Consider the following 25,322-nt stretch of genomic DNA (forward strand, 5'->3'; position numbering starts at 1 on the left):
TTTGGAGGCCAGGCGCGGTGGCTCACGCCTGTAATCCCAGAACTTTGGGAGGCTGAGGCGGGAGGATCACGAGGTCAAGAGATTGAGACCATCCTGGCTAACCCGGTGAAACCCTATCTCTACTAATAATACAAAAAATTAGCCAGGCATGGTGGCGGGCACCTGTAGTCCCAGCTACTGGGGAGGCTGAGGCAGGAGAATGGCGTGAATCTGGGAGGCGGAGCTTGCAGTGATTGCACCACTGCACTCCAGCCTGGGTGACAGAGCGAGACTCCGTCTCAAAAAACAAAAAACAAAACAAAGCAAAACAAAACAAACAAACAAAAACCCTTTGGAAAACTTCAGAAGTGTAAGCATATTTGTATGGTTTAACATTTGGGAAAATGATCAATTAAATTATATATACAATAAATTAAAAGGAAATTTATTTTCAACTTGCATTAACTATTAATTTTTTTAAAGTAAAGATGATTGCTTTTGCTATATCAAATTTAGAATAATAAGATATAAATTAAACTCAAAGATTAAAAAATTAAGCTTTAGAATTACTACTATAATAGTCTTTTTCATTTTAAAAAGATAAATAATTCTAATTAGTTTTTCTCTGTTCACAAAATCCTCTATGGATTCTTAAAATACTGTATGAGATACAAACAAATAAAATCTATGGTTTCCAAGAAATAATTCATTTTTAAATTATATGTTCTATATGAGAGAGAGAGGAAAAAGTAAATGTGTCAGAGTGTTAACAATCGGTGACTCGAGGTAAATGGTATACAGGTGTTACTTTTACTTCAATTTTTTTTGTATTTGAAAATTTCCAAGATAACGGTTTTTAAAAAGAGATATTTATTGAGTTCTTCTAGTATATGCAACATACGCTAAGTGAGAGGTATGATGCAAGGAAAATAACAAAAATGAAATGATGATTTAAATCTGGACTTAACAATATATAATTTGGTAGAGAAAAGTTAGGTCAGAACTCTTACTTAAGCATGTCATGTTATTTGGTAATAGAAAGGGAAAAGATTAACATAATTTTTTATCAAAGTCGATTAATTAGTGCTGTCTTCCCCAGAAATTTTATGTCTGTTTGAAGAAGCAGTATTTTGAGATCAAATGCATTCAGTGGTTAGGTATATGACCTGTTACCTGGAATTCAGTCTGCATTATTTGAACATCGATAAAAGAGAGTCATTAAAAGGACTTTGGAATCATCTGTGGCATAAACAACCAAGTTGATCCTTTAAAAAATTGACTATTAACACATGAGTGAGAATTTCTCTGAAATATTTTTGTTTTTAATTATTATAGTTGAATTATGTTTCCCACACCAAATATAAAGGCCATCTTGTGAAATAGTTGTAAATATAATCTATTTTGCTAATGTGGGCTGGGCTGAATCTTTAATGTATAGTGGGAATAAAGATTAGCTTTCTTTAAAATCATGAGTTTTCTATTCTTTAAATTTTTAATATTTGGTTTTATATTTTAAAGTATTTTAGACTTTGATAACTGAAAATATTGTTAGGGGAAAATAATATTTATATTAGTACACATTGATTTTAATGGATTTATCCTAATTTGGAACATTGTTTCAGAATTATCATTTTAATCAATACTATAAAATTAACAAACAAGCACTCCTTGGAGCCACTAGATGGCAGCCCCATGATACTAGATAATACCATATCCAAGGACGATTATCTGCACAAGAGAAAAAATAATATATTCCCAATGTTACCCAGCTTCCCATTTTGCACTCAGGGCAGAGAAAATTGTGAGCAATTACCATAACACAATATGAACTGCATGACTTAAATTTCAAAGACACTATATAGGTGCTAAAAACTGTATGTTTGGCAAAATACTTTCCTAAGAAAATTAGAAAAGACAACATATTAGTGAAAAATAATAATATTAATAAAGCCTTAGGTAAAATAATACCTAATAGTAATTAAATAAGCAAAAATACTGAGCATTATTATAATTTTTAATACAATTTGTAGTAAATACATAGTCTCTAATTAAATTTATTTTAATTATTTGGTGTCAGAAAATTTGTGAATCAGTACATTGATCTTTTATAGAATGCAAAAATAACATCTGGATACATCATATTTTCATGGATTAAAATAGAAAAACATTTTATAAAAATACTAAAATATGTTTTAGAGCTTCAATTATAACAGAAGAACTATTTAAGGATTTACTTTTCTATGTCTATGGAGACAGGTGAGTTTAACTTCTTGTCATACTCAACAATAGTCTCTATATAGAGAAGAAAGAATAGTAGAATTAGGTCTGCAGTGGAAATCTGGCAAGCTAGGTCCTCAGCTCGAAATCTGCTATTTTACCACCACAAACTGTTCAAAATCTTAAGGTCTCAGTTATCTGTAGAATCAAAGAGACCTCCATGTAATTCTCAGAACCTGCCAAGCTTTTATATTCTCTCTGCTCTTTGGCCTAGAATTCCACGCCTCTCTTCCCACCTCACCTTCCTTTTGCCTCGTTATTGTCCACTTTTTCCATGACGCCTTGTCTGGCCAAACTTTTGTTAGTGTAGTGGTTCCTAGTGCCACTGTAGCTCTGGTACCTATTTCTATCCTACTGCTCATCCGACTATATTTTTATTGACTCCTTACGTGTTTGAAATGATGCCTCATTAATGTCCGAAATACAAAAAATGCTCAATAAATACTGTTGAATCAACGAATGGCTTAATGAGTTAATAATTAAATATATCAGAAGCTCCCTTTAGGATTTAAAAAAGGTTATGAAAGGCTGTGAAATGTCAACAATCAGGGCCAGGTGCGGTGGCTGCCGCCTGTAATCCCAACATTTTGTGCAGCCCAGGCCGGTGGATCGCTTGAGTTCAGATGTTCAAGATCAGCCTGGGCAACATAAAGATACCCCCATCTCTACCAAGAAAAAAATAATAATAATAATAAATAAAGTAGCTGGGCATGGGGGCCCGCACCTGTGGTCCCAGCTACTTAGGAGGCTAAGGTGGGAGAATCGCTTGAGCCCGGCAGGTAGAGGCTGCAGTGAACTATGATTGTGCTACTGCACTCCAGCCTTGGCAGCAGAGCCAGATCCTGCCTAAAAAAAGAGAAAAATAAACCACTCAGGATAAGATCCTAACTTTTAAAAACTGTTTCAGAGAGAAAATATCAAATGAAAGAAAAGGCTATTGAGAATTTACATGGATAACAAATTTGAATTTTTGTTCCTTAAGGGCCTTATGTTATCTATTAATTTTAATAGATTAAAACAGGAACTCTATTTTTTTTCAAAAATTTGTCCCCAAGAATTTCAGCCCAAGGGACATTATATTATGATTAAAAGACTGTGTCAACACTAAGTTGCTTATGTGAAAGAAAATAAGACAGTCATTTGATTCTTTGAAATAGATAAAAACAAATTCTTTACAATGATTCTAAAATGTGTAATTAAAATACTTTTTTCTGTAACTCCTTTTTTTACAGTGTAAACTCTAGTTGAAGTTGTAATTAAATGCATTGCATTGCCTTAATATTTTATGGAATGTATCAAGAGTTTTGTTCATAGACTATATATTATCTGAGTTTTTATTTACCATGTTGGATTTTAATTGTACAACAAGAAAAATTCACAGTAGTGTTTCATGACCTTCTTATCTTGTTAAGTTTTACTCAAGCATTTGTTCTGTTTATGTTATAAATGTATGTTCTGCAAATCTAAATAATATGAAACACATTTGCCTCGTGGAACAGCATATAGCTAAAGACTGATTTAGCTGCCTCACTTTATAACTGAATTTTATAATTTTGTTAGAAAATTATTCTATTGTGGATGGATTGTTTTGCAGAATCACTATGACCTGCATAGCTACGAAGAGAAACAAAATGCATTTGGGAGGATGAGGACGGATGAAAATGATCCACATATTTCAACATCCCAGTTCGCACTCATATTCTGCTTAGGATGCTGAAAGAAACCAGGATGAATGTGTGATTCTAAATGTGTGATTTTATTAGGCATTTAGCTGTTGTTTGGGCTTTCGGTTTATTTTGGTTTGGGCAGATGATTAGCACTAGCTCTCAATGTTAAGAAGGTGGTTTTGAGGCATGAAGGAACAATAAAAACGTCTTATGAATCTGTTTATTTGTGTGTGCCAGCACTCATGGCTATACTCTTGAGTTTTCTTTTTGGCAAACCGATGATATTGATACCATGATGGTTAAACCAGATTCTCAAAGGAGACAATATAAGTGGGGAATTGAAGAGTGGGGCTTTTTTGTTCTTCCTTTACCTCTTTTCGTTGTGAAGGAACCATAAGCAAAGTATTCAAATAGCTCCTTAGAGACTAGCAGTCATGGTCAGAAGCTACAATAAGCATGTGGATAATGGGCATTCTGCCAAGTGTGAGAGAGAGCGCAGCAGCCTTGGATAAGAAATTATAGATATTCTTTAGGGACAGGAAAGTGGTAAGGGAATAACCTGAAGTCTATGTTTCTATATAGTTGAGGTGAATTCAAAACACGAAGCAGAACATTTACTTATTATGTTTGTAGAACTTATCATAAAGACAAATATTCTAACTTCATTTATGATTTTTTCATTTATTTTTCTAACAAATGACCTTACTTTTTGCCAGTTTATTCCCTGAATGTAAATATAGTTAATTAAAAATAAACAATTATTTATTTAAAATGTTTTAATGTTATTAACAACTTGAAACAATAACTTAAATGGTCTCTGCATGCATTCCAACTCCCACTCATTCAATTGACATTGACTTTTAATTTACAAAATTCATAATGAGGATCCATATTCACAAAGGTATTATTATTATGGATAAAAGTTCAGTCAGGAAGAGGATTTCAGCAGCTGTAAACTTTGTAGTTTTATTTTCTGAAAAAAGTAAATAGGAAAAAAGTGTAGAAAAAAAAATTCATGGATTATAAAATGTCTTACTAGCAATTACTTGTTAAAATAAAATTTAGTGTGCATTTACTTTGAAAAGCATCCCTAAAAATACCCCAACAACAAAGTTAATACTTTCAAAGCAAAGTGTCAAAAGGCACATGACAAATCAGGATTTTTTTTTTCCTCAAACACTAGCAACATGTGTCTTATCACACCTTAGGCATTTCAGGAATGGTAGGATTAAATTATACCTAGAACTGCTAATACAACTATGGGTCAGAATAAAATTTAAAAATAAAATGGCAATAAAATTAAAAGGAGAAACTATGGGGGATTATAACGTTACTGAAGATATTATCAACTTAATTAGAATATTGCAATATTATATCAAATATAACTAATAAAAAGAGTCAGCAAAAATATTTGCTTCTTGGCCAAAATGACATATGACATACAGAACACTATTTCCTGGATTTTTATTTGGCCAATTACCAAACTTAATAAGTTAGTAGCAAGATAATTACTAAGTATATTTGGATGATTTGAAAGGCATGGATAAGCAATGCAGCAATTCATTATACTGAAAAATTTATTGTTTCAACAAGCTGCTTTTAAAATCAAGTTGTAATGCCTTGTCTTCTTCAGACAGTTACTTCAAACCACTTCAAATACAGTAGGAGTAATCACACTGGAGGAAAACTTGGCTAAACATGCAGAAATATGGCACCCGAGATATGAACTGATATGCTACCAAGATAAATTGTGTTAGTACAAAGAGACATTGGAAGAGCAAGCCTATTTAATATATGATTTCATTTTGATTAGTTTCTGAACATATACGACATAGTTCAATAAGAAGCTTGTTTCTACTCCTTAAATCCTTTGTCACATAGAATTATTGCAAGCTATCAAACTTTCATTTCTAAGTTAGATTATAAATGGAATAAAAATGTGCTTTATAGCTCATCTTTCATCTATCAAATAAGCTTTAATATTTATTCAATTTTTTATTAACTTCTTCTTTATATGATCTTAAGTCAGCTAAATTTAAGTTAACTGAATTAAAATTGTATCTAAAATTAGGAAATTACATAGAACTTTCTCTAATGTGCAAGGACCATTTTTTTTTAGGTCAAGTAGCTTTATGAATATACTACCAGTTTCAGTGTTTTATCATTAAATTTGTCTTCATGTGAACAAACATTGAACATTGTGTGACATATAATTAACCATGAAACCAAGAAGTAGCAATAATCTAATGATAGTCATCTTTTTGTTGGAGGCTTGTCTTAACCCATCAGCAGAGAACATGTGTGGTCACAAAATACCACATTAATACATTCTTTCACAGTCAGAGTAAGCTGTACCTAGCTTGCCAAATTCCAACTCAGGTAGCTCCATTTTTCCAGCCCACATTCCTGCTGCTTTTGCAATTGGGTGAATTATTTTCACTTCCTCTCTTTTAAAGAGTTTCTGGCTCACATAGGTTATCAGGTTTCCATCCAGTGGCTGCTGCATTTCCACAGTGAGTGAATGATCTCTCCAAGGTACTTTGGGATGAAAGTGAGTGGATAAATGTGAAGAATTATATTTTTATTTCTTCTCTTTGGAGGGATTATTCTATAACTTTTATGTTTAGCTTGGAGGGCTCTTTTGATTTGATTTCTCTTCTGAATAAGCGAAACAGCCACCCAGATGGCAAGCACTTCAGATTTCAGCATAGTGTAATTTGATTTGGAAGTTCAATGAAACTCACTTGGAAATGTCCCTCCAGTAATATTTCCCCTCTTAGAAATTTCACTTTTAAATTCTTGGCTTCATGCAGAAACAAACTCCAAGGGAGACTGAGTAGTGAGTGGCAAGGTGGTCATAGAAATTATTATTAACTCTTTAAATGAAATGTTAAAAAATAATTTGTCTTCTAATATTCTAAGGATTTCACTATAGCAGCAGTATATGATGTGTAATTTTTAATTTCCTATTCCCTTTTTATGATTCTTAGGAACAATATTCCAAAATTAATTTTTCATTTGTTTAGGAACCTCAGTGAGAATTACATTTAGTATTTATAGGAGACTTAGTCTTTGCAAGATACTATATGGCACAAGAAAGATAAGAAAGTCTCTTTTTTTTCAAACATAGTACAATCTTTATGAAGAAAATTCACTAACAACTTTAGAAAAAGATGAGTCTATCAGATATATAAATTTTAACATATATTTTGTCAATTGCATTGGAATTTCTTGCATTTATGCACCTGGCATCCCCCAAAAGTGTTATTTCTAAGGTTTTGACTTTTACTAAGTCTAACCTGACTTAGGCAACCCTTTTCCCATATTTAAAGTCTTCCTTTTTTTAATACTCTGTTTATACACACACACACACACCCCGAGAGAGAGAGAGAGAGAGAGAGAGAGAGAGAGAGAATTGGCAGATAAACTCAAAATATTTCAAGTAATATTTTTCTTTAATATTTATTTTTCTCAAATATTGTACCTCTTTATTCAAGCCCCTGAAGAACTTAATTACTATATCATTCTCATTTTATAGCCTTGTCAAATTTTGAAGCTGAAGTAAGTCAAACTTTTCCCGTTAATTAGAGTTAACATGAGGTGTTTGCTATATAATACATAGGTTTTAAAAAGCTTTACTTTTCTACACCTGAGAACCAGATGTGGGATAGGGGAGTGTAAGGAGTAGAATGCAAGACCCATCAAAATAAACTGTCTCGAATATGTTCAGGGAACTTAGATTCTCAAGAATACACAGTAGCATCTATATCAACTCTAAATCAAGTATAATATGGTTTAATCATCAGGAGAGAGTTTTAAGTTTTAATGGTTTATTTAGAATGTGAAGTCTCTACATCTTATTTTGTCCTTTCTCATTTTCTGCAAAGAAGATGACCTAATATTAGCATATAACTGTAAACATTATAAATGTGATAATAGAACCTTGCACATCTGCACCGTATGCGCATCAGAACCTCTCAACACTGAGGGAAGAAAATCATTACCGTTAGCACCTATGTTAGCGTTGGGGACTGCTCTTTTTAATTGCATGCTTAGGAGCTCATTCATCAGGTTTTATTGTCACAGTACTGAAATAGTTTGCCAAGTTTGCAATTCTTAACCCCAAATAGTAGGAAAATATTACTCAGTTGTGTCTTAAGTGAGATTGTTTGGCACTTTGTCTAATTAAATTGAATCGAATTGAACTCCAGATCCAACATTATCAACTCATGCCATTATTTCAACATGTACATTTAGTGATAGTTTGAGCAAGTCAGCTTCTATAGTTTGCATTCTAGATTAACAGAAATTTAGATAAATACATTTAAGTTCTCAAAAGAGATGACTTTCTGCTGAATTCTACTAATAACAGAGAAAGATATCATAAAGAATATTAAAAGTTCTCTAAAGTCACAAAGTAATTGAAACATGAACAGTTAACATATATATTAAAATAGTTTCGTTTTCTCTGGCAAAATTTTTATAAAGTCTTCATATAATTACATTTTATAAGCATCAAATGACAGCAAATATGTGGGATATTAAATGACAATTTGTTTTCTCAGAGTGAGATACACATACTTTATAGCATCTGCACTTATTTTAGAGTCAAATTGCTCAGGTTAACATGGCTTGAAATTTAATATCATTGCTTCGAGCACCAGAAAATAGATATGACAAGGCATAGTATATAAAGAAATGCTGAAAGAATGTAACTAAAGTTGAAAAATACGTTTTAGAATCATTATGACTACCACCTGATGTCTGTGGCAATGATAATTACCAATTAAAGTGGAGATGAAGGAGGAGCTGGGGTCAAAAGGACATCTGCCCCTTCCTCTCTCAGATCTGGGTGATTCCAGGTGAAACAGAGGATCCTTGAAAGAAAACCAGAAAAATCATTATGAACATGTCTCCTCTAATAATCATTTAATTGCTTAGGTAAAACATATTAAACTTTGATTATTTATAAAGCATGTATTCTAAATAGGGCACCAGTAGCATCAATTTATTTAGAGACAAACTGGGTTTTATAAATAAGCACATGGGTTTTACAGGCCCATATGAGTTCTCTCATGCCTCTGAAAAAGTATGCAGGTGATGAAAGAAAATAGCACTTTTTAAATCGTTTTATGAGACTGTATTATTTATTCTGAGATGTGTCAATTAAATATTTGAAAGGAATTGAAACTTGCTGGAAAAAGATTAATGAAAAGGAGGTTCAGTGTTAAAAATGATAGTGGGCTTTTATTAAGCATATCAAGAATGCTGTTGTTGATTTTTTTAATAACTTAGACTTTTATTTTTGATATAAGGGATACATGTGCAGGTTTGTTATATGGCCTTATTGTGTGATGCTGAAGTTTGGAGTATAAATTATCCCATTAGCCAGGTAGTGAGCATAGTATCCAATAGGAAGTTTGTCAGTCCTATGTCTCGTCCTCTCCCAGGAGTCTCCAGTCTCTATTATTGCCATCTTTATGTCTGTGTGTACCCAATATTTAGCTCTCACTTACAAGTGAGAACATGCAGCATTTGGTTTGCTGTTCCTGCCCTAATTCACTTAGGATAATGACCTCTACCTACATCGGTTTTGCTGAAATGGACATGATTTCATTATTTTTTATGGCTTTGTAGTATTCCATGGTGTATAAATACCACATTTTCTTTATTCAATTTAGCATTAATGGGCACTTAGGTTGAATTTATGTCTTAACTATTGTGAATAATTCTGGAATGAACATAAGAGTGAGTTAGTAGAGGAGCTCAAAATATTTCAAACACACATTGTCTTTTTGATAGAGTGATTCATTTTCCTTTGGATATTTACCCAGTAATTGGGATTGCAGGTCAAATGGTAATTCTGTTTTATTTGGGAAATCTCTAAACTTCTTTCCACAGTGGCTGAACTAATTTATACTGCTTCTAAGAGTGTATAAGCTTTCTCTTTTCTCCACAGCCTCTCTGGCATCTGTTATTTTTTACTTTTTAATAATAGCCATCCTGACTGGTGTGAGATGATATCTCATTGTGGTTTTGATTTTCATTTCCATGATGATTAGTGATATGGAGCATTTTTTCTATGTTTGTTGGCCTCCTGTATGTCTTCTTTTGAGAGGTACCTGTTTATATCCTTCATCCACTCTTTAATGGGGTTATCGTGATTAAAGCCCTCAACAAACTAGGCATTGAAGGAACATTTGTCAAAATAATGAGTCACATATGACAAACTCACAAACATCATATGAATGGACAAAAGCTGGAAGCATTCCCCTTAAGAACAAGAAAAAGATGAGGATGCTTACTCTCACCACTCCTATTTAGCATAGCACTGGAAGTCTTAGCAATAGCAATCAAGCATCAAAACAGAAAAAGAAGTCAAACAATCTCTCTTCACTGTCTGATTCTATACCTAGAAAATCCTAACGACTCTGCTGAAAGGCTCCTAGAACAGATAGATGATTTCAATAAAGTTTCAAGACACAAAATCGACGTCTAAAAATCAGCAAAATTTCTCTACACGTATAGCATTCAAGCAGAGAGCCAAATTAAGAAAACAATCTAATTTAAAATAAATAAAACCAGAATATCTAGAAATACATCTAACCAAGGAGGTGAAAAATCTCTACAGGGTGAAAGATCTCTGTAAGGAGACACTGCTGCAGAAAATCATAGATGATACAAACAAATGGAAAAACATTCCATTCAGATGGATTGGAAGTATCAATATGGTTAATATGGCCATATTGCCCAAAGCAATCTACAGATTCATTGCTATCCCTATCAAACTATCAATATCATTTTTCACAGAATTAGAAGAAAACTATTCTAAAATTCATATGAAACCAAAAAAAAAGCCTGAATAGCCAAAGTAATGCTAAGCAAACAACAACAACAACAACAAAGAAAAGCTGGAGGCATCACATTATGTAACTTCAAACTATAGTACAAGACTACAGTAACTATAACAGCATGGTATTGGTACAAAAGCAGACACATAGACCAATGGAATGAAATAGAAAACCTAGAAATAAAGCTGCATATCTACAGCCATCTGATCTCTGATAAAGTTGACAAAAATAAGCAATGAGGAAAGGACTCCCTGTTCAATAAACGGCACTGGGATTGCTGGCTAGCCATATGCAGAAGAATGAAATTGGGCCCCTACCTTTCACCATATACAAAAATTCACTCAATATGGATTAAAGATTTAAATGTAAGACCTCTAACTATAAGAATCCTAGAAGAAAACCTAGGAAATACTCTTCTTGATATTAGCCTTGGCAAAGAGTTTTTGACTTAGTCCTCAAAAGCAATTGCAACAAAAGCAAAAACTGACAAGTGGCACCTAGTTAAAGAGTTCCTGCACAGCGGGAACTATCAACAGAGTGAACAGATAACCTACAGAATGCGAGAAAATATTTGCCAGCTATCATCCAACAAAAGTTTAATATCCAATGTGTATAAGGAACTTAAAAAGTGTTATTGTTTTTTTAGTAGTTTGGAAAAGAATAACAAAACTTGCTCTCAATAAGTTGGAATGTTTATTTTCATTTTTATTCTTCATCACATAGTATTTGTATAAACATTCAATGTTTAATAATTAATAGAGTAATTAATGCATAAGTACTGTAAATATTTATCAACAAAGGCCATATGTACACTATTTCAATTTTAATATAAGGCTTCACACAGATAAGACAATGAAAATTAATATTTTCATGAAAAACTACTCTATTGGCTCCTATTTCAAGCATATAACCATAGAACTTGTCCCTTAATGTTTCCAGGTTTCAAAATTCTTATAAAAGGTTGTTTTGTATAATTAATCTCCATTAAGTGTACTGTAAGTGGCTTGAGTAAAAAAAGTAGTTTAGAAAAGTGACAATAAAAGTCACTTTTGACAATATTTCAATTTTGACAATATTGAAAAACCTGTAGAAAAAAATAATTTAAAATAGAACATCATGATATTGCTCAATCTGACAACTATGTACAGCCCTGTTCATCTGTGAACCACGAACCTATAAACAATCTTAAAAGTCCTGAGTAACCTCTGAGAGTTGATGGCACTTCTCTCAAACTTGATCTTAACTTTGCTAGTCACCTGATTTACCCACATTATCTGTTCTGTCTCTGTCTTGCTATTCTTATTTAGCACCCTTTTCTCTTTCTCTGTGATATCCTAAAATTACCTCCTGATCCTGCCATTACGAAACCTTGTCAGTAAATGCTGAGTTCACCCAACCACTATTACCATCCAGTCTTATCCTTGGATTTAAAACATAGCCTAGTGCCGGGCACGGTGGCTCACGTCTGTAATCCCAGCATTTTGGGAGGCCGAGGCAGGCAGATCATCTGAGGTCGGGAGTTCGAGACCAGCTTGACCAAAATGGAGAAACCCTGTCTCTACTAAAAATACAAAATTAGCCAGGCATGGTGGCGCATGCCTGTAAACCCAGCTACTTGGGAGGCTGAGACAGGAGAATCGCTTGAACCTGGGAGGTAGAAGTTGCGGTGAGCCGAGATCATGCCATTGCACTCCAGCCTGGGCAACAAGAGTGAAACTCCATCTCAAAAATAAATAAATTTTTTAAAAAATAATAAAACATAGCCTATAGAACAAATGTGGCCTCCTGACCCAGAGGTGTGGCTAAACTTATATTCTAAGCCAAAACAGTTTTACCTACATAGCTACTCTACACCAATTTGAAGAAAGCAGGAATGACAGTAGAGAGAGGTTTTGTGTTTATTTCCTGCAGATGACAGTTTGCAATGACATGAGAATACATTTGTCCAAATGAGAAAAAATTATAGATCTGCCCAGTTAACACTTTTGCTGGAGAAGTTTCACCAAAATTTGCAAAAGAGACCCACATCATTTCATGGAGGAGGAAATGACCAAGTATAGGAATATAATACTTGTTTGCCCCTTCAGTCATTGCCACTTTATAAAATATAGATAATAGATCAGGAATATACATATTATATTTGTTCTACTATAGTCAAACATCAGCGTCATGGAAAGCTGACAGTGATACTGGGTTGCTTTCAAAAATCAACATTTTTTTATAGCTTATTTCAGCTTTGGATGTTTAATGACTGATGAGGTTATTTTATCTAATGGATATAATTAGACACATTATACACTAAAATTGAAACTGCAAGAACAATACAAGTACACTGCATATTTATTCAAATAATTTTAATACATTCGTTTAAGGTGTCAAATGGGTGAAGCAAATAGAACATGAAAACTGAAAGAATTTTAAGATCAAGAGAATCCCAGAGTTTGCAGAACTGCAGGCATAGATGAATAAAATGCAGTCACAACTTCATAGAACAGTTACAGGTTTTCATGACTAGAAATCATAATATAGGTTCTTGAGGCTGTATTTGACTAGTGAATTTCAGCATGTGACTGTGATTTTAAGTATCTTACATACCAGTGTGTTCAACTTTCAAAGGAAATTGATTGAGTTGACAAGAAACTATATGCACCAAGAAATCTGCCAGGCTAACATTTTGAAAACAATCAAATGGCACCCAGAATCATCCCGAAATTTTTAGTTATGCAGGAGACACAAATCTGTGCAATATGTAAATCTGTGAAAGGATATATTCTTTCATAAAAATCTCAAGCTTGACACTGAGCATACTTGAGCCTTGAATATTGAATGCACATGCATTCTCAGAGATGTATGTCTCAGGTCAAAACTCAGATGTACCTTGACTAAACCCTCCTTTCTTACTTTTCTCCAGAAGACTTCAAATACCTATCTCACATTTATATGATTAATGGCTAAAACTAAGTCAACAAGTAATCATTTTAAAATAATAAACAGGTTAAATTAAACTCTTCTGGTTTTCTTTCTGCATCACTATGAAGAATTTACATTTTTAATACCTTAAAGGATAGACATAGCTATCATTTCGCTTTTTTTTTTTTTTTTTTTGAGATGGAGTCTCACTCTGTCGCCCAGGCTGGAGTTCAGTGGCGCAATCTCGGCTCACTGCAAGCTCTGCTTCCCGGGTTCATGCTATTCTCCTGCCTCAGCCTCCCGAGTAGCTGGGACTACAGGTGCCCGCCACCACGCCTGGCTAATTTTTTGTATTTTTAGTAGAGATAGGGTTTCATCGTGTTAGCCAGGATGGTCTCGATCTCCTGACCACCTGCCTCGGCCTCCCAAAGTGCTGGGATCACAGGCGTGAGCCACTGCATCCGGCATCGATTTTCAAAATAGGGTACAGTGTATACTGCTCAGGTGATGGGTGCATCAAAATCTCACAGATCACCATTAATAATTTACTCATGCAACCAAATCCACCTGTACCCCAATAACCTGTGGAAAAATAAAATAAAAATACAAAAAATAAAATGCATGTTTTCTGCAGATTATAATTTATTAGCCTATTTTTTTTTTTAAATAATGTAAGCTATTGGAACATCACTGCAGTAGGAAAGTACCATTCTCCTTATATAAAAAGAGAAGAAAGGTCCACATCTTTGGAGGATACAGTCATTGTATCAGTGCATACCAATAGATGGTTAATAATGCTCCAGGAGTCAAATAACACAAAAAGAGTAGACAATGTCAAATTAGATTGTAGACTGGGGTACTTCTCAAGTTTGAAGAATATTGTAATGTGTATTTTGAAGACTATAATATTTGTAACGAAATAATGAAGAGGTGCTTTGAACACATGAAAGCACTATAATTCCTCTGTCTAATCATTTTGCACAGCTATTCTTCGACCCTGTCCTGAAACTTGATTGTTAGATTAACATTTAAACTACTACAGTGTGATGTCATTACATACCACAGAGAGCTCCATTTGAAAAGGTCATTTAATTGGAGATAATATGAATACTAAAAGTATATTTCTGGCCTACTCAAACCTTTCCATCATGTCTTCTAAAATCCTTCTTTCTTGGTAATTAAATCCCTAACAACACACTCAATTTGCAAGAAGCTTCCAAAATCTCTTTACCTTAATTGAATAATTGTTTCCATAATAGGCATAATAATGGAGCCTCAAAGATGTCATTGTCATAATCCTGAAACCTGTGAATATGTTACCTTACATGGCAAAAGGGACTTTACACATGTGATCAAGTGAAAGACCTTGAGGAGGGAAGACTACCCTGACTTATCCAGGTAGACCCAGTATAATCACATGGGTCCTTAAGAGATAAGATGTGTTGATAAAAGCAGAGAGCCAACCCAGATGATGCCGTGGGAGAAAAACTAGATCCAGAAATGCTTGCTTTGAAGATGGAGGAATGGGGCCATGACCAACAGAGATGCCTACTCAGGAGGTGCTGTCAACCTCTACCACATGTGGGAGGATGGCTGGATCCAGTCTCCAGTGACAATGTAGCTGATCTACATGACAAGTATGGTGAATCTATCCCCTGAAGGAGGGTGGATGTGACTGCTTGCATTTTAGGAGTACCTGTCATTGGTAATATGGATCAGTGCTCCATCCAGATATAGTGGAGGGGTGTTCAACTGTAACAATACTTTTTTTTTTTCTTTTTTTTTTTTTTTGAGACGGAGTCTCGCTCTGTCGCCCAGGCTGGAGCGCAGTGGCCGGATCTCAGCTCACTGCAAGCTCCGCCTCCCGGGTTCACGCCATTCTCCTGCCTCAGCCTCCCGAGTAGCTGGGACTACAGGCGCCCATCACCTCGCCCGGCTAGTTTTTTGTATTTTTTTTAGTAGAGACGGGGTTTCACCGTGTTAGCCAGGATGGTCTCGATCTCTTGACCTCATGATCCACCCGTCTCGGCCTCCCAAAGTGCTGGGATTACAGGCTTGAGCCACTACGCCCGGCCTGTATCAATACTTTTTTAAAGCTCTGGAACTTTGACCTCTATGGGTTACCAGTTATTAATGAGCTGCTGCAGAGGTGTCTCTTTCTTTTACTTTCCTGAATGTTAAACATTATACTATTCAATACTTGAAAAAAAAAATAATGTTTTCTGTATGCCAGAAACTAAGCCTGGAACTAGAAACACAGCAATAAACAAAGCCCCAAACCATTGTTCTATTTTCTTCATAAAATTAACCAAAACATACTTTTCTGCCCTATTTTTACTGTGTCTTTCTTCAATATTTGACACTGTTACCTGCTTTCTGGCACTTATTTATTTTGCTCCTTTACCACTTATCACCTTTATTTTAACACCAGCCTCCTGAACAGTCTCTGAGTCCCAGCCATCAATTCTGTACTCTGCCACAAAGAGTTGTTTCTGAATTGTGAATTTTTTCTCATCATTCCTCAGGTTAAAAGTCATTCATTGACTACCCATAGCCTCCAGAATAAAGTATTACATCCCTATAATTTTATATAAGGGATTTTATATGTACTTAGGTAATTATGCACATTTTTATCTCTTACATGCTGCTTTTATAGTCTGCGTATCAGTCATTCTGAACTTCTCGTGCTTAGATGTCATTCTGAATATCTCTTGCTGGGACCTAAACAAGTCAGATCTAAATAAAATAAAGAGTTTCTGCACAGCAAGAACAACTATCAACAGAGTATGGACAACCTGCAGAATGGGAGAAAATGTTCACAATCTATGCATCCAACAAAGGTTTAATATCCAGAATCTATAAGGAACTTAATTCAAAAGCAAAAAACAACCCCATTAAAAAGTGGGCAAAAGACATGAACAAATGCTTCTCAAAAGAAGACATACAAGTAGCCAACAACCATATGAAAAAATGCTCCACATCACTAATCATCAGAGAAATGCAAATCAAAACCACAATGAGATACCATCTCACACCGTCAGAATGACTATTATTAAAAAGTCAATAAATAATAGGTGCTGGTGAGGTCGCAGAGAAAAGGGAACACATACGCTGCCAGTAGTAATTTGTTTAAATTAGTTCAGCCACTGTAGAAATCAGTTTAAAGATTTCTCAAAAAACTTAAAACAGAATTACCATTCAACCCAGCAATCCCATTACTGGGTATATGCCTAAAGGAAAATAAATCATTCTACCAATAAGACACATGCATTTGTATGTTCATTGCAGCTTTATTCACCATAGCAAAGACATGGAATCAACATAGGTGCCCATCAACAGTGAATTGGATAAAGAAAATGTGATACATATACATCATGGAATACCACGCAGTCATAAAAAGAATAGAATAATTCCTTAGCAGCAACATGAATGCAGCTAGAGGCCATTGTCCTAAGCAAATTAATGTAAGAACAGAAAACCAAATGTCATGTGTTCTCACTTATAGAACATACTCAACAATAGACACTGAGAATCACTAGGGGGAGTGAGGGAGTCAAGGGTTGAAAACCTAACCCTTGGGGACTATTCTCAGTACCTGAGCGACGAGATTAATCAGACCCAAAACCCCAGTACATATACACATGTAACAAACCTGCACATGTACTCCGTACTCCAAAACAAAAGCTGAAATTATTAAAAACATACAAACACATTGTTGCAGATAGGTATGTTTACTTCAGAGCACATGTAAAAATTATTATGCTATGTTGTACATGCTTCTTTGGGACTGCCTCGATAGTAAAATCATACTTCTATTTTTTTCTATAGTTTGATTGCCATTGGCTTTAGTAAAACTGATTAGATTGGTAGAACAACTAAGGGAAGAATAGACACATTCTTAATTTCTTCAGACGCCCAAAAAAGATAATACATTATTGTATTAATCTGTACTCTTATAATTTATGATGGACTCTTGCTAGGATTAATAAAGTTTCTGTTTAACATAACATAGTGTGACATGACACTTATTAAAAAATGAAATCAAAGATTGAAATATAAAAATGATTTATTATTTTATCCCCAAAGACCTTGTTAGTGACAGCATGTAATTTGAAGGTAATGTGGAGATGAAATAAGGAGGTACAATAATTTGCTACTTAAGGATTCCCTTTTCCCACATGACTTTTCTTTTCTTTCTTTCTCTTTCCTTCTTTTTCTCTTTCTTTCTTTCTTTTCTTTCTTTCTTTCTCTTTCTTTCTTTCTTTCTTTTTCTTTCTTTCTTTCTTTCTTTCTTTCTCTTTCTTTCTTTCTTTCTTTTCTTTCTTTCTTTTTCTCTTTCTTTCTTTCTTTCTTTCTTTCTTCTTTCTCTTTCTCTCTCTCTCTTTCTTTCTTTCTTTCTTTCTTTCTTTCTTTCTTTCTTTTTCTTTCTTTCTTTTTCTCTCTCTATTTCTTTTCTTTCTTTTTCTTCAATACTGAACAGAGAGCAAAACCTGAGTTTTTCATTTTCATCAAATTACTGACTTGACGGTAGTTTTTAATAATTTCATTGATGTTTTGTTCCATGGTTTTAGAGCCGAGGCTTTCTTTCCCTTGTGAAGCTACACATGACAGATAAATTGATCCGATTTATCTTAATTCTTCAGGTCTCAATACAATATTTTTGCAATTTTATGCAACTGAGATGTGGAAATTTTTTAAAAGCAGAAAAAAAGAAGAAAACTTACCATAGACTGGATAGTACTAACATTATGATGGAAAGCAGGCAGTTTTCAAACCTTTATTGATTTGCTTTGCATAGATCAAGCTAATTTCAATATTAGCTATATATTCCAGAAGGACGCTTCTCACGTTATTTTGAGAGTTCATTGTGGTCTTAAACACAGTGTTTCATGTATTGCACAACCCAATAAAATACTAAAAAGACAGTGATAAAATTCTCTTCCATAAAGTAGAATTCAGTAACCAAACCAACTGGAAAACTTGAGCCATGATGACATTGTCAGTGACCCCAAAGCAATCGCCTTTATGGTTCAAGCAATGTGTAATGTTGGTGTTTAACCCTATTGAAAATGTTGGTCACGACTTACACTGGCTTTCTATTATCTCTGTTTTAACAGCTGGAATTTCTGCCTGAGTAGTGTGTTTTAAATTTACAAGGCATTCCCAGTATTAACATGTGGGCTGCATTTTCTTTTTCAATGTGATATGGAGAAATTTTTCAATGGCTCCTCTTGTGCTTGAAAGTAACCGCTAATGTGGGCAGATACATGTGTGTGTCAGAAAAAAATGTCTCTAAAATATAAATGGTAGATATCTCCAGGGGAGTTTTCCTCTTCGGGCCTTGAGGGATGCCCTCAGAACCCAGAATGTCTGCTGTAAGCTCTTTTCAATAGGTGTGAGTCATTGCACAGCAGGTGCCACATGTGATGCCAACTCAATAAAATGAGAGTTTTCCATTTGTAAATCAGCTTCATGAACTAATACCCTTTTTGCTTGTCCTCAGTGCCACTGGGATATTCTGAAACATGTTGAAAGACAACTAGAATATTGTAAGTACTACAGGACAAAACAAATAATCATTTATTTTATTTGGTATTTCTAGTGATTAGAGAAAAATAGTAAAATACATAGTGTTCATTACATATGTTTCTGTCAACAATAGAAAATAGGTGAAAGAGCAGTATTGTTACACAATGTCTCAAATAAACATAATATTCAGTTTAATTCTTTAAATAATAGCTACATGATAATGTGTATTACAAATTAATTTTGAATGTGATTCACTTTACCATTTCTTTTTTTGTTTCTCCTGCCAAGCAATAAAAACATTTATTAAAGGATATTTGAAACCTTCCCAAAGACTAAATAAACAAGTAGAAAAAATACAAAACAAGAGTAAAATTGTAAGTAAATATTTTGACTTTAAGGCTAATAGTTTTGCATTTTAATTGCTTTTTAACATTTTTTCTCTAAAAAAAGTAATATATTTGTATAATACTTTAAAATTTATGAAATACTTTTGCATGTATTTGTCTTGTTTCATCCTCATAGTGAACCTGTTAAGTAAACAGGGTCAATCATATTCCCCAGAAATATTACTTTCTTTTTAGAGGTGAGGAATCAGAGGCAGGGTGAGGCTTGGCAGGGCTCAGTGTATTCTAACTAACAATTCCATATTCATTTACTGTTTTACTCACTTTACTTGTCACTGTAATTGGAGAGGGGTATATGTGTTTATGTTGTTAGGTGTGGTTGAGTGTTATTTATAAGGTACTTAATGCATAATCAAGGCCCAAAAATATGTATTAAGTTTTTTTTAAAAAAATCAATTTTATAATTAATTAAATTGCAGTTTCAAATGTTTGTAAGTCCTTTAATATCATTGGAATAGCTGGCAGCTGTTATTAACATTTTTTAACAATTCAGCACATAAATATAATACACTTAAGTAAAATCAATTGTCTTAGTCCTAGAACTTTTAATAAATATTTGCTTAGAGCCACATTTGAAAGCAAAATTCTGTTTTCCCTTCCTTTGTGTATCCTCTAATCATATGTCAGGATTCCATTCTCTTCCTCACCCGAAGTGACCTAACTTTATGCCAATATTACAACTCCCACACTCACCCTCTCAAACTCTTAAATTTCACACTGACAGCTCTGCCTACTGGCTATGTATGCCAGGGTGTCCTAGAGTATTTGAAGCAAATATCCTTCAAACCTTATGATGTTTTTCTGAAGCCTGCTTTCACTGGAGAAACATCATCCTTTGCTGCCTATGTCATCCTCACCAACTTTTCAAATATAATCATGCCCGTCTCCTTTTCAAAAACCCTGCAGTGCTTCTGTTTTTGAATGAAGTCTAACCTCAAGAATGGGCAGTTCAGGCCTTTCACAGTTTGCCCTCAGGCTTTGTCCCTTCCCCCACCCTCATCCAATCGACACTCCTGCACAAGTGACTTTCTTTAAAGTTGCATGCATGATAATATCTATAGCTGTTTGATTATTGGGGAAAGTTTTTTGTTTATTCGTTTGTTTTCCTACAACACTAACTCCTACTTATCCAAAAGAAAATGCTGTTTAAAAATGACTTTGCTGGAAAAAAAAAGAAAAAAAGAAAAAAATGACTTCACTGATATTCTCTAAGAAATCTCCAATCAAAATTTCTCCCATGGATGATGCTGTATATCTCTTGTAGCATTACTTACATTGCATTGTGATTATGTACTTATGGATAACTTAATAAACATTTAAGAAGCTTACTATGTTTCAAGCTTACTATGTTTCAGGTATTCAATCAATATTGAATATAGAAAGTTTGATGCATGCTAGTCTTTTTTAAACCCCATGAAAATTGAGAAAATAGACTCTTTAATTGTCAATTTAACATAGAAAAGCCAAAATGGGCTGGGTACAGTGGCTCATACCTGTAATCCCATCACTTTGGGAAGCCGAGGCGGGTGGATCACTTGAGGCCAGGAGTTCAGGACTAGACTGGCCAACATGATGAAAACCTGTCTCTACTTAAAATACAAAAATTAGCTGGGCAGAGTGGTGCATGCCTGTAATGCCAGCTACTCAGGAGGCTGAAGCACGAGAATGACTTGAACCCAGGAGACGGAGGTTACAGTGAGCCGATATCCCGCCACTGCACTCCAGCCTGGGTGACGTTAAAAAAAAAAAAAAAAAAAAAAAAAAAAGCCCAAATGAATACCATGGAATATTATGCAGCCATAAAAAGAATGAGTTCACGTCCTTTGCAGGGACATGGATGAAGCTGGAAACCATCACCCTTCGCAAACTAACACAGGAGCAGAAAACCAAACACCACATGTTCTCACTCATAAGTGGGAGTTGAACAATGAGAACACAAGGACACAGGGAGGTGAACATGACACACCGGGCCTGTCGAAGGGTCGGGGTAAAGGGGAGGGAGAGCATTAGGACAAATACCTAATGGATGTGGAGCTTAAAACCTAGGTGACCGGTTATTAGGCGAAGCAAACCACCATGGCACATGTATACCTGTGTAACAAACCTGCACGTCTGCGGATGTATCCCAGAACTTAAAGTAAAATAAAAATAAAAAAAAGAGTGAAAAAATTGATGTAAAATCTTTGAACATTAAAATGTTATATAAAACCAAAAGTTACTATGGCCAAGGAATAAATTTCAAAGACAAGTGGTCAAAGTTCATTGCACAAAATAACTGAGTGGAACAAAATTGAACAGGAAGTGGCCACATAGTCATTGCATGAAAACATTGATTATTAATAGTTGCCTATTGGAACTCTGAAATAAATTTTCACTGCGTTGCTAAAAAAAAAGAAAGAAAGAAAGAAAAGAAAGAAAGAAAGAAAGAAAGAAAGAAAGAAAGTAAAAGAAAAGAAAAGAAAAAGAAAAGCCCAAAATGAACAGATTTCTGCTATTAATATATAATGCAGCAGGATATTTTTTCTTCAATATATTAACTATATTTTAAAAGCTAATAACGTTTTAATGGTTGATTTATATTTGATAAATAATTTCAATGGCAGAAATAAAATAAAGTTTTGAGAAGGAATGTCTCTCTGCATTTGAAATGTAAAAATTAATTAATGTAGGTTTAAATTTCCTTGGAAAGTTAAATTTTTATTAGAAAAAATAAACATAAATTTAAAAATATATCTTAATTTGAGCTGGAAACGCTAACAGGTGAGTTAAAAAATTAATACAATATGATTAAGGCTTATCATATTTGTTCTAGAAAGGTGGCACAATCTCAGCTCACTACAACCTCCCCCTCCCGGGTTCAAGCCATTCTCCTGCCTCAGCCTCTCGAGTCACTAGGATTACAGGCACATGCCACCATGCCCAGCTACTTTTTGTACTTTTAGTAGAGACTGGATTTTGCCATGTTGGCCAGGCTGGTCTCAAACTCCTGACCTCAAGTGATCCACCCACCTCAGCATCCCCAAATGCTGGGGTTATAAGCATGAGTCACTGTACCCAGCCCAAGCAAGTGGTATTAATGGGTAATTTCCAAATGACATTTTTGGCAATTGGTGTTAATAACTATCTATACTAAAGAGCATATAGGTGGCAAATTTGCAGGAAAATGTTCTAGCTCAATAACGTATAATAAATTAATGTGGCTGATTGTATTGTCCAGTATTGGCTATAACAACAAGGTCTTTCATCCAATGTGCTCTTCTGTGCAGGTGCCGCCTGTTCACTCCCCAATTAATTGGTGACTTTTTTTTTTTTTGGAATGCTCCCTCTTGGAATCCAGCTACCACGTAAGAAGCTCAAAGCACTTGGAGGGGCCATGTGTAGGTTTTCTAATTCAAAGTTCCCGTGTAGCGCAGCCTTTGAATCATCACAGCACAATTTCCAGACATATAAGTGAAGATGTCTCCAGTCGATTCCAGTCTGCAGCCATTTGAATATTCTCAGCTGAAGCCCTAAAAATTGTGGATGAGAGACAAGCCACCTTCACCAGGCCCTGAATAAATCCCTGACCCACAGAATCCATTACTATTAAAAAATAGTTTTACACAATTGCATTTGAGGGTATTTTTTGTGTGTGTGGCAAGAGAGCACGATTTAAATAGAAGAAATATTATTTAGAGTTAGTCATTACTATTAACACGATTACTAATAAGTCAAATGAAGCATTTACTGACTATCAAAATAAGACAAATAAAAAGTTATTATAATGTCTGGGAGTGAAAGAATGTTGAAAGAGATGTTCTCACACTTTGCTAATAAAAGTGTGAAATGGTATAAGCTGTGGCAAACAATTTAGCAATAACTGTCAAAGGTCTTAAGAGCATTATCACCTAAATGAAACAATGCACTGTCATTTTACTGGTAAGAGTCATTGAAATGAAAACATATATATAGAGATATATAGGTAGATACACAAAATTGACACACGTATAGAAAGTTACGCAATCATATATGCTTTCTCAGAAAACTAATTAGTGCCATGATTTTGAAGATTAATTTAGGGGTGCCTATTAATTTCAAAGACAGCCTGATCATTTTATCAAGAAATTCTCCTGATTAGAATCTATTCCAAACCAAGATAAATGTACAAGTCTTTATCTGCCACATGTGTGTAATAGAAAAAAAGATATCCAACATAAATGTTAATCAATACAGAAAAAATAATTTATAGTACAGTCATACATTGAATGCATAAATCTTATTTTAATTTTTCAAATCACCCAAGAAAACAATAATATATTTCAGCAGGGTTTGGTGCGGGGGTCCAGGACAGTAGCTTCTGAAAACTTTTGCTATGCATTTTATATCTTTCTGAGTGTTCGGACTTTTGCAATTTTTGCATTGTACATATATTGAATTTTTAAACAAATAATTTTAACTACATTAATTTTTTTCACTTGAAAGACAACTCTGTAACGGGACATTACACTAGTACCAAACTCACACACTTGTTGCAAAGATTATATGGTGTGATCTGTGTTAAAAATGTCTTGTTCAAAGTAAGCGATTTTAAAAAATGATTATCAGTTAATGTAAATGTAGTATATATTTTTGGAGGTTGCTTCAAACTAATAGTTAGAAAGGGAACTGGGTGTCTTATTGAGGTTTATATTTCACAGTGTGTTGCCAGTGAATCACCAATAAAAGTCACTCCTGGACTGACTGTTTACAACATTGACTCTTGCTCATATACTAGAATTACTAACCGAAATTCTTCTTATCTTTATGACAAGCTCCTAACTAAAATTTCTACAATCAAGTCAAAGTACAACAATCTTAACAATGCTTCCCAATTAGTTTAGAAGCATCTCTTAAATTAATAATTGGAGATTTCACATTCTGAACACTCACAAAAATGTCTACTCCATAAAAATATATCCCTAAATACTTGTTGAAATATTAGTACATTCTGCGTTCTACAAAAAAGCTTTCAGATTTTCCAAAATCTAAAATTTTGAAGCATAGATTCACAAAATTGTTAGAAGTGTTAAATGTGAATAGTTAATTGTAAATGAGGATACAAGACAAAGACGATACAACACTGAGCTAATAAAGATTTTATTTGAGGGTGTAGCTCAAAAGTTTTTATAGATCTATAGCTTATCAAAGTTAGACATAAGAACAGTTAAACACGTTTCACTGATAAAATATATGATGATCTCAATCAAATCTCATTATTTTGGGAAATAATATAATTTAATTTAAGAACATTTCATAGATTTTCTATTTCTATACTTAATATTTTTCTTTAAAATGATTATTTATGAAGAAATTCATTAGAAACTATATTTTTCATATATTGGGTTGGTTCAAAATAATTGCAGTTTTACCATTATGGTTTTCATGGCAAAAACTGCAAGCTACCTTTGCACCAACCTACTACTTATATATAAATTTTAAATTCTAGCAATACTTTTGAGAAACTTTCAGTCAAATGAACGCCTAAATAATCTGGAATCAGCAATTTCAGATGGTTTCATATACTGCTCTTACCTAACAAAAACCTGCAAATTGACTCCCTGGAAAACAACTTGATTAATGTGATAAAAAAATATTTCTCTTACAAAGAAGACGTTATAAAATAATATTGATAGTATTTTGGATTAAGTTCTTTTGCTCTGGGGATTGCCATTTTCAAATGCAACATA

General features: G+C 34.0%; 1 protein-coding gene across 1 annotated transcript in view; it reads right to left on the reverse strand.

The window, feature by feature from the left end:
* SEMA3E (semaphorin 3E) overlaps positions 1-25,322 on the reverse strand; it is a 290,397-nt gene that overhangs the window by 45,457 nt on the left and 219,618 nt on the right. Inside the window, exon 5 of the mRNA XM_003896387.5 lies at positions 8,707-8,800. Coding sequence (XP_003896436.3) covers positions 8,707-8,800 — 94 coding nt within the window. The remainder of the gene's footprint in view (positions 1-8,706; positions 8,801-25,322) is intronic.

This window comes from Papio anubis, chromosome 4, assembly GCF_008728515.1.
Source record: "Papio anubis isolate 15944 chromosome 4, Panubis1.0, whole genome shotgun sequence".
Classification (NCBI taxonomy): domain Eukaryota; kingdom Metazoa; phylum Chordata; class Mammalia; order Primates; family Cercopithecidae; genus Papio; species Papio anubis.